At 45.0% G+C, this 16,995-nt stretch overlaps 1 protein-coding gene across 1 annotated transcript in view; it reads left to right on the forward strand.

The window, feature by feature from the left end:
* Positions 1–3,303: 3,303 nt before the first annotated feature.
* Positions 3,304–16,995, forward strand: part of LOC139370795 (bassoon (presynaptic cytomatrix protein) b) — a 122,205-nt gene continuing 108,513 nt past the window's right edge. Inside the window, exons 1-2 of the mRNA XM_071110566.1 lie at positions 3,304–3,482; positions 15,499–15,880. Of these exons, the coding sequence (XP_070966667.1) occupies positions 3,304–3,482; positions 15,499–15,880 (561 nt within the window). The remainder of the gene's footprint in view (positions 3,483–15,498; positions 15,881–16,995) is intronic.

Genomic DNA, 16,995 nt, shown 5'->3' on the forward strand with positions numbered 1-16,995 from the left:
GCTTGGCTTTGACTGCGTTTATTCCATTACTTGCACAAAAAGACTTCCATCCTTTTGGCACACTGAGTTTTGTCCGCGACCATCCTCTCTGATTTGAATAGTGTTACGAACGGGACCCGCTGAGGCGCGGAACGCAAACACCTTACTTACGCTTCGCGCCAATAGGAACTCCTCCACTTGGTGGGAATTGTAACATGCTTCATATAGCGAGGATCGTTACAAGAGCTTTATATGTTGAGACACTGCTGGAGCTGGAGATTTTCCTAAGGAGGAATACCCTCTGGAGTCCAGAGGGCAGACGTAAGCGGGGGAGGCCCAAGACACCATGGCAGAGGAGAGTTGAGACTGCGCTCCAGCCACATCAGTAGAGCAGGGCCACGGTGAAGATGGCCAGAGACCGACAGAATCGAAGGGCCTTTGCTGTGGCCCTGTGCCCCAGCCAGCACGACTGAGATGAGTGAGTGTTAAGAAAATGTCCAAGCTGACATTTTGTTTAGTTGCTGCCTATGTCCACGAGGTGTAGCAATGGTTCCAGGATGTGCTGCTGAACCCCCTTAGTCACACAGTTATATCATCGTCAGCAAGGCCTCTCGCCACATGGGTTCCTTCCAATGTTGTGTCACTTTGGAGACGTTTAGGCACGTTAATATATGCACCCAGAGAAAGTAATTGTCTCTCCATCCTCCCCCGTGTGTTTGCATCCAAAGCTGCAGTATCTCGGTGGGTGTACACAGAGAATCCAAAATATGAAGAACACCTGCTCTTTCCCTGACAGACTGACCAGGTGAAAGCGATGATCCTGTATTGATGTCACTTGTTAAATATACTTCAATCAGTGTGGATGAATGGGAGGAGATAGGTTGAAGAAGGATTTTTAAGCCTTGAGACATGGGATTGTGTATGTGTGCCATTCAGAGGGTGAATGGGCAAGGCAAAATATTTAAGTGCCTTTGAATGGGGTATGATAGTACGTGCCAGGCGCACCGGTTTGTGTCAAGAACTGCAACACTTCTGGGATTTTCATGCTCAACAGTTTCCTGTGTGTATCAAGAATGGTCCACCACCCAAAGGACATCCAGCCAACTTGACACAACTGTGGGAAGCATTGGAGAACATGGGCCGGCATGGGGGTTGCAACTCAATATTAGGAAGGTGTTCCTAATGTTTGATATACTCAGTGTATGTGTGTGCTTGTATGTTGGTGTGTTAATCAAGATCTCTAACCATGTTTTGACCAGATCGAAGACCAGAGGAGGACCCATAATTATGACAAGTTCATATTCATATAGGCCATCTCTCACCCACATATCCAGTCTTCTATGAGGCGTGCCCTAAATATAGGCTAAAACCTTGGTATACCTTACATGCTTGACACCAACTGTCACAAGTCAACAATTCTGCCTATGGACATGTTCATGAGCTCTATATATTGCAGGAGATCGACCATTGAGCAGTGTAAACCTAGCATTATACATAGACCTACAACCAGGAAGCCATAACCCAAGCTAGCCTCAATCTTAGCTTTGGTCAAGTCAGCACAACTCAACATTATGAAGTAAAAAAATCCACTCCAATTGTTATTTTAAAAAAATGTTTAGGGCCAAAGTGTCATTATGAATGTGGAGTGTATGTATTAAATAGGGCTTGTTCCGGTGTACTGGTTTCACCTTCTAATCTTCCTTAACCCAATGGCATTGTCACACCACCATGATAGAGCTGGCCATGCACCTTGAAGATGTAGTGCTCTATGTAGGGAATAGGGTGCCATTTGGGACACAGGTTCACTCTGAGCCAACAGTGCACTGACATGACTACATTGTAGTTGGCATTTTCTTTTTCATTATTTTAGGCAGGAAATGAATCGCGTTATGCTAACCCCAATGTTAACTTTTATGCCTTTCCCTAAATCTAACCTTAACCTCACTGAAACTATACCTCATTTTAACGTTAACCTAAGTCTAGACCATATGCCTGATTTCATTCTGCCACTGCGCTGCGTCTCTCCAACAAGGAGGAGCGCAGGGCATGGACAAGCTAAATATTTTGCACCCCTGCCTTTGGCAAACTGGGCACTGCTTATCATCAGGCACTCACCTAAATAGCCCTTATGCCACTGGGTGAGAGAAGTTATCATTGTTTATGGGCAGAATAATGTGAAGTTTTATGTGTTGTTGGTGGTGTGTCTTTGTCAGTTTAGCTCGGAAAATGCTGCCCTCTTCAAACTGCCGCTCTAGGCGGCTGCCTAATGGACTGGCCGACACTGCTCTACATGATTATTATTTACCACCTCTATCATTAGTTTTAATTTAAGGTCAGGGTTAGCAGTGTGGTTAAGTTTAAAATCCAACTTTAAGAAGATACATTTTTTCTAAATAGGCAGGGTTTATAACTTTGTGGCTATTGAAGCTGGTGACAACCGGGTTTTTCGCAGGAATGTGAAGGAATGAGAGTGGTGCTGAGGGGAGAGATAGCCTTATCGATGGTGGAGTAGCCTTAGCTGCGGAGGAAATTACATCCGCTGGGTCCTGCAGAGCACAGCGCCTGGAGCTGATCAATAGTTAACTGATCAATAGTCACAGAAACCATGGCCAGAAAGGACAGACAGGGGGACTGGAAGGGAGGGGACAGGGCAGCTGGCTGACACCCAAATAGCACCCTATTCTCTATACAGTTTACTACTTTTGATCAGAGCCCTATGGGCCCTGGTTAAAAGCAGTGCACTAAATAGGGAATAGGGTGCCATTTTGGATGCATGATCTGTCTAGTGCCCTTTGAGAATGTAGCCTTTTAACGAGGAAGAGACGTGCAGGCGTCATAGAAGATTTGGTTTATTCTATTTCGTGGTCGTTATTTTCAATCCATCTCAGCGCTTTAATGCATAACAGGTTGCACAACCTGGAGAGCACCACTGTAATTGGTCCACTGTTCGGGAGACACACCTCTCCGTGGAGCATAGTAGGCCTATTAACAAACACTACGCCTACGTAACATGCAGTGAACAATGGAGATGAATGACAGTTTCCTGTTAAAATTGCTTCTATATTGGAAAATGTCATGTTTTTCATAGCGGTTCAAGTGTCTTGACAGGCGACAATTAAGGGTACGCGCCCGTACGCGCTCACTCCCTTTTGCGTCAGCGCGCGTCCTCTGTCTTTCCGCCAGTGCGCGTGCTCCGTGCAGGAAACAGAATTATAGGTGATGATGGCGGAAGGGGAGCAGCGTTGAGTTTCCTCTGAGTTTTTTATTCTAACTGTAGAACCCTCTACAACTTCGTTTCTCTCCTCCGAATCATCTTCTGAGACGATGGGGAACGAAGGCAGCATCGAGGGTGAGGGCCAGCCGGGGCAGCCCGGCTCCGCTGTTCCTTCCCCGGGGGCTCCGACTTCCATTTCAGCACCAGCAGGCTCTGGACAGCTCATCAAGCCCAGCAATGGTGCGCCAACGGGAGGGACGGGGGCCGGACCCGGCCCGGGGATTAACAGGTACTATCTGGGACAGTTCTCTGCAGAACGGTGACAATAAAACAACAGTGTTTCTGTTTCCAGGAAATGTATTTATCGTGATGCATGTCATGTAGCGTAGCCTTTAGTGGACGATCAGCTATAGCCTGTAGTGGCCGTTTGTCAGAGTGTGGAGAAAATAGGCTACAGCTGGTGTTTTTAATTATTTATTTACAATATCGTTGTCAACACATATTGTCCATATAGACTAGGTTATTCCTAGTTTTGCAATGTAGCCATTTGTTGAATCGGTTACTTGTACAAATGTGATGCAACAGTCATGCATAAATGGCTAAAACATCACGTTAACGGGCGGGTGAGCTAAAGTAAGGCAGTCGGCTACTGTATAAGCTATAAAGAGAAGGTAGACATTTTAAATCGTGAATGGTCACAGCTCTATACTGTATAATTATAGCGTGCGTAAGCATATTGTAGCCACCAAATTGAACATTTTCATTGATGAAGATTCCACGCCCGCTCTTGCACGGTGTGCGTGAGATTGGGATATCAGATTGTAGCTATACTAGAGGGGCCATCTCTTTACGATGAAGCGAAACACCACGTTCATACTTTTTTCATTCTCTTTTGGTGATCTCTAAAATGTAGCCCTTTTAGTAGATACGCGATTCCATTGCTTTTTACACTTTGATTCCACGATGGGCGTGACGTGTGAGGAAAAGCAGCTGCAGTGACTGTAGTGGTCTTTTCACGTGACGTAGATTCAGAGAAAGAGCAACCGTTTTTTCTCGTCAATTGACCACAACACCTGGTAAAAAGCGGTCTAAAAGGCGACCGTTAGAGTCTTAGCAGAAAATACAATCATCACTTCTTCAATAGAGAATATTCCAATAGAAAAAGAAAAAACGATAGATTAGTAACATACTGTACTTTAGAGACGGGGTGATGGGATGGATTAGTAACATACTGTACTTTAGAGACGGGGTGATGGGATGGATTAGTAACATACTGTACTTTAGAGACGGGGTGATGGGATGGATTAGTAACATACTGTACTTTAGAGACGGGGTGATGGGATAGATTAGTAACATACTGTACTTTAGAGACGGGGTGATGGGATGGATTAGTAACATACTGTACTTTAGAGACGGGGTGATGGGATGGATTAGTAACATACTGTACTTTAGAGACGGGGTGATGGGATGGATTAGTAACATACTGTACTTTAGAGACGGGGTGATGGGATAGATTAGTAACATACTGTACTTTAGAGACGGGGTGATGGGATAGATTAGTAACATACTGTACTTTAGAGACGGGGTGATGGGATAGATTAGTAACATACTGTACTTTAGAGACGGGGTGATGGGATGAAAGCAGATTGAGCCAACGTGTTTCCATGATTCCAACTCTTGAATCATTTGTATCGCCACACCTTTTAAATGGTCGGTTGCTGTTGGAGCACCATGACGTAAATAAAACATACACATTTTCCCACGTATGAGCCAGTAAAATGGACTGTGCAAAGTAAAGTTTGCATGCTACCTTCATGGTTAATGTTACATCAACGCCGAATCGAGTGAATCATATGCCTCACGCGAAGAAGAAATGTCGCTTACCCTCCCCATATGGTCTTTTGTCAATTGTATAATGTAGCCCAGCCTACTGTGTGTTTACTATTAATATTCATTTGCTACTCATTATTCATTTGTAACACACACACACACACAGACACACACACACACACACACACACACACACACACACACACACACACACACACACACACACACACACACACACACACACACGTCTTCAGCTGAGCATCCTGTGTGTGTAGATAATTGTCAGACTGATGGTCTCTAACATCATTGTGACTGGATGACACAAGCTGAAGACCAGAATACCATCAGCAGATAGCGCTGCCAGTAGTATGTACAGTATATAGGCTTATTTTGCATGTATGTAAGCCTTGTCTGAGACAGAACGCATAGGGTAGTGAAGGCCACCCCCTCCAACCCTCCAAAATAATATACGGTATATACCGTGCATTCAGACCCCTTCACTTTTTCAACATTTTGTTACATTACAGCTTTATTCTAAAATGGATAAAAATAAATAAACAATCCTCATCAATCTACTACACACAATACCCCATAATGACAAAGTGAAAACATTATTATTGTTTTTTTGCAAAACAAATCTGATATCACAAAAAACTGATATCACAAACTGAGCAATTGGGGGAAAAGGGCCTTGGTCAGTGAGGTGACCAATAACCCAATGGTGACTCTGACAGAGCTCCAGAGTTCCTCTGTGGAGATGGGAGGACCTTCCAGAAGGACAACCATCTCTGCAGCACTCCACCGATCAGGCCTTTATGGTGGAGTGGGCAGGCAGAAGCCACTCCTCAGTAAAAGGCACATGACAGCCCACTTTTTTTAGGTGCCACAAGGCACCTAAAGGACTCTCAGACCATGAGAAACAAGATTCTCTGGTCTGATGAAACCAAGATTGAACTCTTTGGCCTGAATGCCAAGTGTCATGTCTGTAGTAAACCTGGAACCATACCTACGGCGAAGCATGGTGGTGGCAGCATCATGCTGTGGGGATGTTTTTCAGTGGCAGGGACTGGGAGACTAGTCAGGATCGAGGGAAAGATGAACGGAGCAAAGTGCAGAGAGATCCTTGGTCAAAATATGCTCCAGAGCACTCAGGACCTCAGACTGGGTTTTGAAGGTTCACCTTCCAACAGTACAATGACCCTAAGCACACAGCCAAGACAACGCAGGAGTGGTTTCGGGACAAGTCTCTGAATGTCCTTGAGTGGCCCAGCCAGAGTCCGGACTTGAACCCGATCGAAGATCTCTGGAGAGACCTGAAAATAGTTGTACAGCGAAGCTTCCCATCAGACCTGACAGATCTTGAGAGGATCTGCAGAGAAGAATGGGAGAAACTCCAAATACAGGTGTGCCAAGCTTGTAGTGTCATACCCAAGAAGACTTGAGGCTGCAATCGCTACCAAAGGTGCTTCAACAAAGTACTGGGTAAATAATAATACATCATAAAGGTCTGAATACTTATGTAAATGTGATTTTAGGTTGTTTATTTATTTGAACTTTTTCCTTACAGGGTATTGTGTGTAGATTAATGAGGATTTTTGTGTTATTTTATATATTTTAGAATAAGGCTGTAACGTAACAAAATGTGGAAAAAGTCAAGGGGTCTGAATACTTTCCGAATGCACTGTATATACAGTACCAGTCAAAAGTTTGGACACACCTACTCATTGAAGTGTTTTTCTTTATTTGTACTATTTTCTACATTGTAGAATAATAGTGAAGACATCAAAACAATTAAATAACACATGGAATCATGTAGTAACTTAAAAAGTGTTATACAAATCCAAATGTATTTTTAGATTTTAGATTCTTCAAAGTAGCCACCCTTTGCCTTGATGACAGCTTTGCAGTCACTTGGCATTCTCTCAACTATCTTCACCTGGAATGCTTTTCCAACAATTTTGAAGGAGTTCCTACACATGCTGAGCACTTGTTGGCTGCTTTTTCTTCACTCTGCGGTCCAACTCATCCCAAATAATCTCAATTGGGTTGAGGTCGGGTGATTGTGGAGTCCTGTTCATCTGATGCAGCACTCCATCCCTCTCCTTCTTTGTCAAATAGCCCTTACACAGCCTGGAGGTGTGTTGGGTCATTGTCCTGTTGAAAAACAAATGATAGTCCCACTAAGCGCACACCAGATTGGATGGTGTATCTCTGCAGAATGCTGTGGTAGCCATGCTGGTTATGTGTGCCTTGAGTTCTAAAGAAATCCCAGACAGTGTCATCAGCAAAGCACCCCCACACCATAACACCTCCTCCTCCATGCTTCACGGTTGGAACTACACATGCGGAGATCATCCGTTCATCTAAGACACGGTGGTTGGAACCAAAAATCGCACATTTGGACTCATTACACCAAAGGACAGATTTCCACTGGTCTAATGTCCATTGCAAGTGTTTCTTGGCCCAATCAAGTCTCTTCTTCTTATTGGCGTCCTTTAGTAGTGGTTTCTTTGCAGCAGTTTGATCATGAAGGTCTGATTCACACATTTTCCTCTGAATAGTTTATGTTGAGATGTATCTGTTACTTCAACTCTGTGAAGCATTTATATGGGCTGCAATCTGAGGTGCAGTTAACTCTAATGAACTTATCCTCTGCAGCAGCAGGGGTAACTCTGGGTCTTTCTTTCCTGTGGCGGTCCTCATGAGAGCCAGTTTCATTATAACGCTTGATGATTTTTGCGACTGCACTTGAAGAAAACACTTGGTCTTTTACCAAATAGGGCTATCTTCTGTATACCACCTCTACCTTGTCACAACATAACTGATTGGCTCAAACGCATTAAGAAGGAAAGAAATTCCACAAATGAACTTTTAACAAGGCATACCTGTTAATTGAAATGCATTCCAGGTGAATATCCCATGAAGCTGGTTGAGAGAATGCCAAGAGTGTGCAAAACTGTCATCAAGGCAAAGGGTGGCTACTTTGAAGAATCTCAAATATAAAATATATTTTGATTTGTTTAATACCTTTTTGGTTACTACATGATTCCATATGTGTTATTTCATAGTTGTGATGTCTTCACTATTATTCTACAACGTAGAAAATAGAAAAAATAAAGAAAAACCCTTGAATGAGTCCAAACTTTTGACTCATACTGTGTGTGTGTGTGTGTATATATATATATATATATATATATATATATATATATATATATATATATGTATGTATGTATGTATGTATGTATGTATGTGTGTGTGTGTGTGTGGACACAACTTCAAATTAGTGGATTCGGCTATTTCAGCCACACCCATTGCTGACAGGTTTATTAAATAGAGCACATATCCAAACGTTGGCAGTAGAATGGCCTTACTGAAGAGCTCAGTGACTTTCAATGTAGCACTGTTGTAGGATGCCACCTTTCCAGTTCTTAAAATTGTTGTTGGAAATTGTTGGAAATGTCTAGGAGCAACAACGGCTCAGCAGCGAAGTGGTAGCCCACACAAGTTCACAGAACGGGACCACCGAGTGCTGAAGCGCGTAGCACGTAAAAATCATCTGTCAGTTGCAACACTCACTACCAAACTGCCTCTGGAAGCAACCTCAGCACAAGAACAGTTCGTCGGGAGATTCATGAAATGGGTTTCAATATCCGAGCATTGAAACCCACCTTTGGAATCTGGAGCAGTGGAAACGCGTTCTCTGGAGTGATGCTTCACTATCTGGCAGTCCGACGGACAAATCTGGGTTGGACAGATTGCAGGAGAACGCTACCTGCCCCAATGCATAGTGCCAACTGTAAAGTTTGGTGGAGGAGGAATAATGGTTGGGGGTGTTTTTCATGGTTTGGGTTAGGCCCCTTAGTGCCAGTTAAGGGAAATCTTAACACTACAGCATAAAATTAGATTTTAGACGATTCTGTGCTTCCAGCTTTGTGGAAACAATTTGGGGAAGGCCCTTTCCTGTTTCAGCATGACAATGCCCCCGTGCACGAACCGAGGTCCATACAGAAAGGGTTTGTACAGATCGGTGTGGAAGAACTTGACTGGCCTGCACAGAGCTCTGACCTCAACCCCATCAAACACCTTTGGGATGAATTAAAACACCGACTGCGAGCCAGGCCTAATCACCCAACATCAGTGCCCGACCTCACTAATGCTCTTGTAGCTGAATGGAAGCAAGTCCCCGCAGCAATTTTCCAACATCTAGTGGAAAGCCTTCCCAGAAGAGAGGAGGCTGTTATAGCAGCAACAGGGACCAACTCCATATTAATGCCCATGATTTTGAAGTGAGATGTTCGGTGAGCAGGTGTCCACATACTTTTAGTCGCAGTAGTGTGTAAATATATATAATTTAGATATGTGATTTTGGGGAAACAAACAGCTAACTTTCTTCAATTCTACACATTTTGCTATGGGGCAAAGAGAAAAATGTGCAGTTGTATAGCTAACGCCATGCTATTCTACACGCTTTGCAATGAGGCTGAGCGAAAATCTTGCTGTTTGAAAGCTAATTTCCTGCATTTCTACACATATTGCCATGGGGCAGAGAGAAACATTTTAAGTTGTATAGCTAATCTCATGCTATTCTACACATTTTGCGATGAGGCTGAGAAAATTCTGAATTTTATAGCAAATTTCCTGGTGTTCTTCACATCTTGCCATGAGGCTACAAGAAATTCTCCTGTAATTATTATTATTTTTATTTTTTCCATGGCTTATGACATCTGGGGGTGGGGGGGACCTCCAGGGTATCCCCCCCCCCCCACCCCCAAAACAATCCTATGGCCCCCTTTCTTTCAGTGAAGTACACCCTCTGGATCACAGGAGGCTAGTCCAGGAGGCATGTATGCCTATTTTTGCATGTGCAGTAGGTGAATTCTGTGAACTTCAATTCAGATTCCTCCTCGCATACTGGTGAATTTCTGTCTCTCTGGGTGGTGCCACATGTACATCACAAATCACCCAGCCTGTGACAACCACAGATGGGTTCGACGGTTGGTGCTGTTCGCTCTGCATTTTCCGTGGCTATGTTTTATGGTGATATCTCAGCCAATAGCCCATGGCAAATCAATCGGTGTGAGACTGCAACATATATGTGTGTAGCCGTCTCTCTGGAGAGAGAGAAAGGAGAGAGGTAGGGAGAGAGGGCGAGAGAGATAGAAACCCATTACCATGTTTCATTAAAAAAAACAGTAGGTGGTTTTAAAGGCTCATTGCGATCTTCGTCTCACATTCCCGACAAACTGCCTAACAGAGGTGAGACCTAAATCCACGTCCCATATAGCCCCCTATTCCCTATATAGTGCACTACTTTTGACCTGGGCCCATAGAGAATAGAGGGAATAGGGTGCCATTTGGGATGCAAACCGTGTGTGTGTGTGGTGACTGAGCCACTGAACTTGATTGGCAACGTTTTCACACCTAGGTCTTCATCAGACGTGATGAGGGTGGAAAATGCCAATGAAGCACATGGGAGCATAGATTGCACTATGCAGAGTGTATTTTTAATTTAGCTGAACATCTGGTAATGTTAAGCAGTAGTCGTAGAAATGGCCTAGAAAAAAACAGAGGTCTATGATGAACCCAAGCACTCCAAGCTGTAGCTGCCAGACAACCACATGTCTCTAGGCTTACTCAGATACCCCTCCACAAGGCCCATGGGAGTAGCTGTTGCTAATCAGCATTTGTATGCTTTGCATCCCAAATGGTGCCCTAATTCCCCATGTAGTGCACTACTTTTGACCAGGGTCCCACAGGGAATAGGGTTCCATTTGGGACTCATACGTTGCCTAATGGATCAGACACCCGGTCACGTGATTGTCCTCTCAATCATGGCTGCTTGGTTGGTTCGTCATTGATCCGCAGTATGCAATCAGATAGATTTGATAATGACCGTTGAGGATTATTTGCATCCCAAATGGTGCACTACTTTTGACCAGGGCCCATCTAATTATTCTGAGTTGATTTGTGTTAAAGACCTGTGTCTGAAATGGCACCCCATTTCTAATATGGTGCACGGCACTGCTATGGACCCATGTCAAAACCAGGCCACTATATAGAGTCTAGGGTCCCATTTCGGATTTCCACAGGAATATCCCTGCCATTTGTGCGTCCACAGAGACTCAAGGGTCAGCTTGGAATGTGCAGACAGGCACAGAATATGTCCCAAATGGCACCCTGTGCCCTATATAGTGCACTACTTTTGACCAGAGCCCTATGGTCCTTGGTCAAAAGTAGTGTACTAAATATGGAATAAGGTACCGCGGACCCCATCATAGTCCTGTCGTCATTCTGCGTTATTTTTCATTGCACTGCCACCTAGGTGATAGAAAAGCTCGGGGAAATGGCTCCCTCCCTGCAATCTTGGCCACATCGTTGCCTTGAATCAAGATCTATGTTACTTGCAGATATTGACATGTTTTGGAATAATGGCATATTCAAAATATTATAATCAAATAATGGCATATTTTCACAATGGCTCCCAAACCCCAGACGTGGCCAAGACCAGGCGATTCATTCATCATGATGCATCCCAAATGGCCCCCTATTCCCTATTCTTGTGCACTGCTATTGACCAGGGCCCAATGGTCCCCTTTTCCCTATATAATGCACTACTTTTGACGAGAGCTCAATGGTCCCATAAAGGGAACAGGGGGCCATTTGTGATAAACACACAAGCTCTTCCCTACTGTGATTTATCCTTTGTGATGTTTCACCTTGTCTCTGAATGATCCATGGTGTTGTTCCCACAGTAAAAAGAGCATCAGTGGTTGACTTGATCAAGCTGATAGTGATGATAGGTGGTTGTATCAGTTTACTACCATGGAATCTCACAAACATACAGTACACGGATATTTGGATCTGAGAGCCTTCACAATACTGAACATGTTGTGCACACATATTACGTTCACAGTATGTTCACATGGAAACTCTCTTACGTTCCTACTTATCCCTCTTCCTCGTGCACACACACACATACGCGCACACACACACGCACACAAGCACGCACACGCGCACGCACACGCACGCGCACACACACACACACACACACACACACACACACACACACACACACACACACACACACACACACACAACATTTGAGTAGGAATGTCATGCAGTGTCTGAGTGTCTTTGTTAAACAAATGCACACACACACACACACACACACACACACACACACACACACACACACACACACACACACACACACACACACACACACACACACACACACACACACACACACACACACACATACATAGAGACAGACAGACAGACAGACAGAGACAGAGAGAGAGAGAGACAATCTAATTCTCACTCTCAGCTGGCTAGCCATTTCCCTTCCAGTAGAAGACAGAGGGGATGATGTAAATCTATGTACAAACTAAGAAACTCTCTGGGGTGTGAGATTTTCTCCAGACTATTACCTCTATCAGGAGAAAGATGGGAGGGAGTCAGAGAAACCCGGTCTGCTTCTCCAACGGCACACTATTCCCCATATAGTGCACTACTTTCAGGACCTATGAGTCAAAAGGAGTGCACTATAAAGGGGAATAGGGTTACATTTGAGAGACACCCCAGCACCATCTCCTGCTGCTGAAATATTGAGTTCCCTGCCACTGACCATGTTCATAAAGGAAATGGTAATTGCCTGTCCATTTATTTCAATATATATTGCGTATAGATTGGAATAATTCACTGCTAAAAGGTCCCACATGAAGCGCCATTAGTGAGCACAGCCCTGGGTTGGTTCTGAGGAGGTCAGCGCCGCCTGTCTCTTCACGGAGGAGCTCTGTGTGCTGAGTACAGCAGCTGTGGTTGTACCTCCGACAGTGTCTGAATATCTGTCCGTGCCTGGAATTCTGTCTTGGCCAATTTTCCATGTGGCTCAGTTGGTAGAGCGTGGCGCCTGGATTGTGGGTTCGATTCCCGCTGAGGCCACCCATACAAAAAAACGTATGCACGCATGATTGCAAAGTGCTTTGAATAAAGGTTTCTGCTAAATGGCCTATATGATTCTATTACTATCTGTGCAGTGAGGGGAGAGGCCTCCGTACTGAGAGGATACACTGCATGCTGTGGATTCATTTGTAATGGCTGAGATCATAGATATCTGTCTGTACTCAGAATGTTGTGTTCTATAGTAGCCTTCACTGAAGGTAATTGCTGTACACACTGTACATCGGTAGGCCTACTGCAGATGCGTTGTTGAGCTGTGTAGGTAAGCAAACGCTGTTCACTTGTTCGTCTCTGACATTGGTATTTGGCACGGTGGTTCGGAGCCTAGCTCTCTCGCTCTAACCGCACACCAACAAAAGGCTCTGCTTCCTACTCACTTCCACTGGCACCAGACTCAGAGCGACGCTTATCGGAGAGGAGAGTTGCACCAAGCGTTTATGCTTTTCACTCTGGGATAAAGCAAACCACCTGCCTTTCCTCTTATTGCTTAATAACAACAGATGCAAAATCCCAAGGTGCTTTGCTTTCAACAGAGTGCTGTTCACTGGTGGATGAAAGCGTCTGAAGAGGTTGTTTTGAAGAGGTGGATGAGCATATGGATGAGCATAGAGCGCTGCTATCCCACTCGTGGCTTCCTGCCGTTTGGTTTTAATGCCTGGTGTGTGTGTGTGTGTGTGTGTGTGTGTGTGTGTGTGCGTTTGGCATTGTTTGTCTATCGCCTGAGGTTTGGGCTTTGTTTGTTTAACGCCTGAGGCTTGGGCTTTGTCAGGACCACAGGGGATTCCACTCTACAAGCCTTCATTAGCACAACGATAGGTTTTGAACCCAAATAAAAACATTTTAGTTGCCACCAAACGTATCTTTTTTAATACTGCTTCATTTGACCCCTTTCCAAACTAGTTGCAGTTGTTAGTAATAAAGTTGTGAACGATGGAATGGAGAAATGCATTGTTTTCCGCGAGTTGAACGGTGATAGCTGATGGCCAGTATTACTACCGTGATGGTCACTTTGCCCAATGTAGAACAACATGCTTGGCGCTCTTCCAATAAGACATTATGCATCTCGTAGATGTATATTTGATGTAACCCGGGAGCCTAGCTCAGCTCCTTTTCATTCGGCTCATTATTACGGATCCTATTGGCACACTGCCAGGAATACTTTGTCGAGGAGACTTCATGTCAAGCCTTTTATAGTGCTAGTGTTTCTGTGAGCAGGTCTTAGGTGAACAGAACGGTTCCTAGAGAGAGAGTGAGAGCGAAAAACGGGTGATTTGAGCGCTGCTTCACAACATGCTGCTCTGCTCCACTCTACTCAGCCCGTCTTCAGTGACTCACTGTCACAAACAGTTCTATTTTCATTCTCCTCTTCCCTCATTTCCATCTCCTTCTCCCGCCCTTGGAAGTGGTGTGCTGCCGAACAGAGTCTTGACTACTGAAGGAGGCTCCTGGACTTTGAAGAAGACGTGCGTATCGAAACAAAGGCCTGCGTAGCGTGGCTCGTTCTCACAGGGAAGCAAAAAGCTAGGACTTCTGTTTGAATTGCTGTAGCCACTCCGTGGGCGGGTGTCTGCGGGGCAGAGAGGGCAGATTGGGGAAGAGAAAAAGAGACAAGAGGGGAAGTTGTTAGTGCTGCTAACGTCTGATTTTAAACCACCTTCTCGTCTCGTCTTTTCTTCCTAACAGTGTTAAGTTCACAGAGACAGGTCACCGGAAAGGCATTTTCCATACCCAAGACTCAATCTAAACCTCTCATAGGCTGCAGACACCAGCACATTTATTCCATATAGACTCAACACAAACCACTACTTGAATTACATGTATGCATGCTTGGTTCAGTACTCAGCGGACCCGCGGGGTTGGCGAGGTGTGTGTGTCTGTGTGTGTGTGTGTGTGATGGAGAGGGCGAGTGTTTTGTCCAGTTGCCTACTTCTTCCTTCCATCTCCAGAGCTACTATGCTGTAGGGGAAACTGAGGCTGTGCCTCAAATGGCCCCCTATTCCCTATTTAGTGCACTATTTATGACCTGGGCTCTGGTCAAAAGTAGTGCACTATATAGGGAATAGGGTGCCATGCGAGACTCAGCCTGTCTTTTCCACTGCCAGGGGGTCAGAAGGGGATCAGAAGGCTGAAAACTGTGGGCGAGGAAGAGGAAGCAGTGAAGCAGAAAGGGATAAAAAACATTCACCGCTCTTTGAAGGAGCCAAACGCTGTTCTCCTCTTATCTCACCAGGAGAAAACAGACCATTTCTCCAGCTCACACTGTCTTTCATTTTTCGTGCCCATATTGGTATTGGCCAAAGCAAATTGGCAACTTGCAAACCCTTTCATTCAGGATTCATGACCAAATAAATAGGTATGTTTAAATGTTGTTACTTGTGATATTCAAAATCATTGCTCCCTGTTTAACACTTTAGGAGGTTTCAGTTCAATTTTTGACCCCCAAAAGGCCTGTTTTTCTGATGTGTAACCTAACATCCTCTAACGAGAGTGTAACGTGTGTCTGTCCTCCACAGCATCTCTGGAAGACTCCCCCAGACAGACCCTGGGTCCGGGCCCAAGGCGGGGGTCCAGACTGGGCCTGGGACGGGGGACCGCCTAGCCTCCCAGAAGGAGCAGCAGGGTCAGAGCCACGTCGCCCGCAAGAACCTCCAGGTGGACGTGGGTAGTAGCAGGACAGGACGGTCCCCATCGGTGTCCCCCGCCGTCACCCCCACCTCACCCTACTCCGTGCCCCAGATCGCCCCCATGCCCAGCAGCAAGCTGTGCCCCGTCTGTAAGACGGCCGACCTGACGGGCACCACGGAGGACAACCAGCCAAACTGCAGCACCTGCACCCAGTGCCGATCCACGGTGTGCAACCAGTGTGGCTTCAACCCCAACCCACACCTCACCGAGGTAGTACCTGCTTCTGATCGGCCTTGTGGAACTGTTAGGGGGGGAATATATATATATATATTTTTAAGTTATACTGTTTAGAGAATGAGGTCCTGTTTAGAGAATGAGGTCCTGTTTAGAGAATGAGGTCCTGTTTAAAGAATGTGGTCTGGTTTAGAGAATGTGGTCCTGTTTAGAGAATGTGGTCTGGTTTAGAGAATGTGGTCCAGTTTATAGAATGTGGACCGGTTTATAGAATGTGGTCCGGTTTAGAGAATGTGGTCCTGTTTAGAGAATGTGGTCCTGTTTAGAGAATTCCGGTTTAGAGAATGTGGTCCGGTTTAGAGAATGTGGTCCGGTTTAGAGAATGTGGTCCGGTTTAGAGAATGTGGTCCTGTTTAGAGAATGTGGTCCGGTTTAGAGAATGTGGTCCGGTTTATAGAATGTGGTCCGGTTTAGAGAATGTGGTCCGGTTTAGAGAATGTGGTCCTGTTTAGAGAATTCCGGTTTAGAGAATGTGGTCCGGTTTAGAGAATGTGGTCCTGTTTAGAGAATTCCGGTTTAGAGAATGTGGTCCGGTTTAGAGAATGTGGTCCGGTTTATAGAATGTGGTCCGGTTTATAGAATGTAGTCCGGTTTAGAGAATGTGGTCCGGTTTAGAGAATGTGGTCCTGTTTAGAGAATTCCGGTTTAGAGAATGTGGTCCGGTTTAGAGAATGTGGTCCGGTTTATAGAATGTGGTCCGGTTTATAGAATGTAGTCCGGTTTAGAGAATGTGGTCCGGTTTAGAGAATGTGGTCCTATTTAGAGAATTCCGGTTTAGAGAATGTGGTCCGGTTTAGAGAATGTGGTCCGGTTTATGGAATGTGGTCCGGTTTATAGAATGTGGTCCGGTTTATGGAATGTGGTCCGGTTTATAGAATGTGGTCCGGTTTAGAGAATGTGGTCCTGTTTAGAGAATGTGGTCCGGTTTATAGAATGTGGTCCGGTTTATAGAATGTGGACCGGTTTATAGAATGTGGTCCGGTTTAGAGAATGTGGTCCGGTTTAGAGAATGTGGTCCTGTTTAGAGAATGTGGTCCGGTTTATAGAATGTGGTCCTGTTTAGAGAATGTGGTCCGGTTTAGAGAATGTGG

The sequence above is a fragment of the Oncorhynchus clarkii genome, chromosome 17 (assembly GCF_045791955.1).
Source record: "Oncorhynchus clarkii lewisi isolate Uvic-CL-2024 chromosome 17, UVic_Ocla_1.0, whole genome shotgun sequence".
Taxonomy (NCBI): Eukaryota; Metazoa; Chordata; class Actinopteri; order Salmoniformes; family Salmonidae; genus Oncorhynchus; species Oncorhynchus clarkii.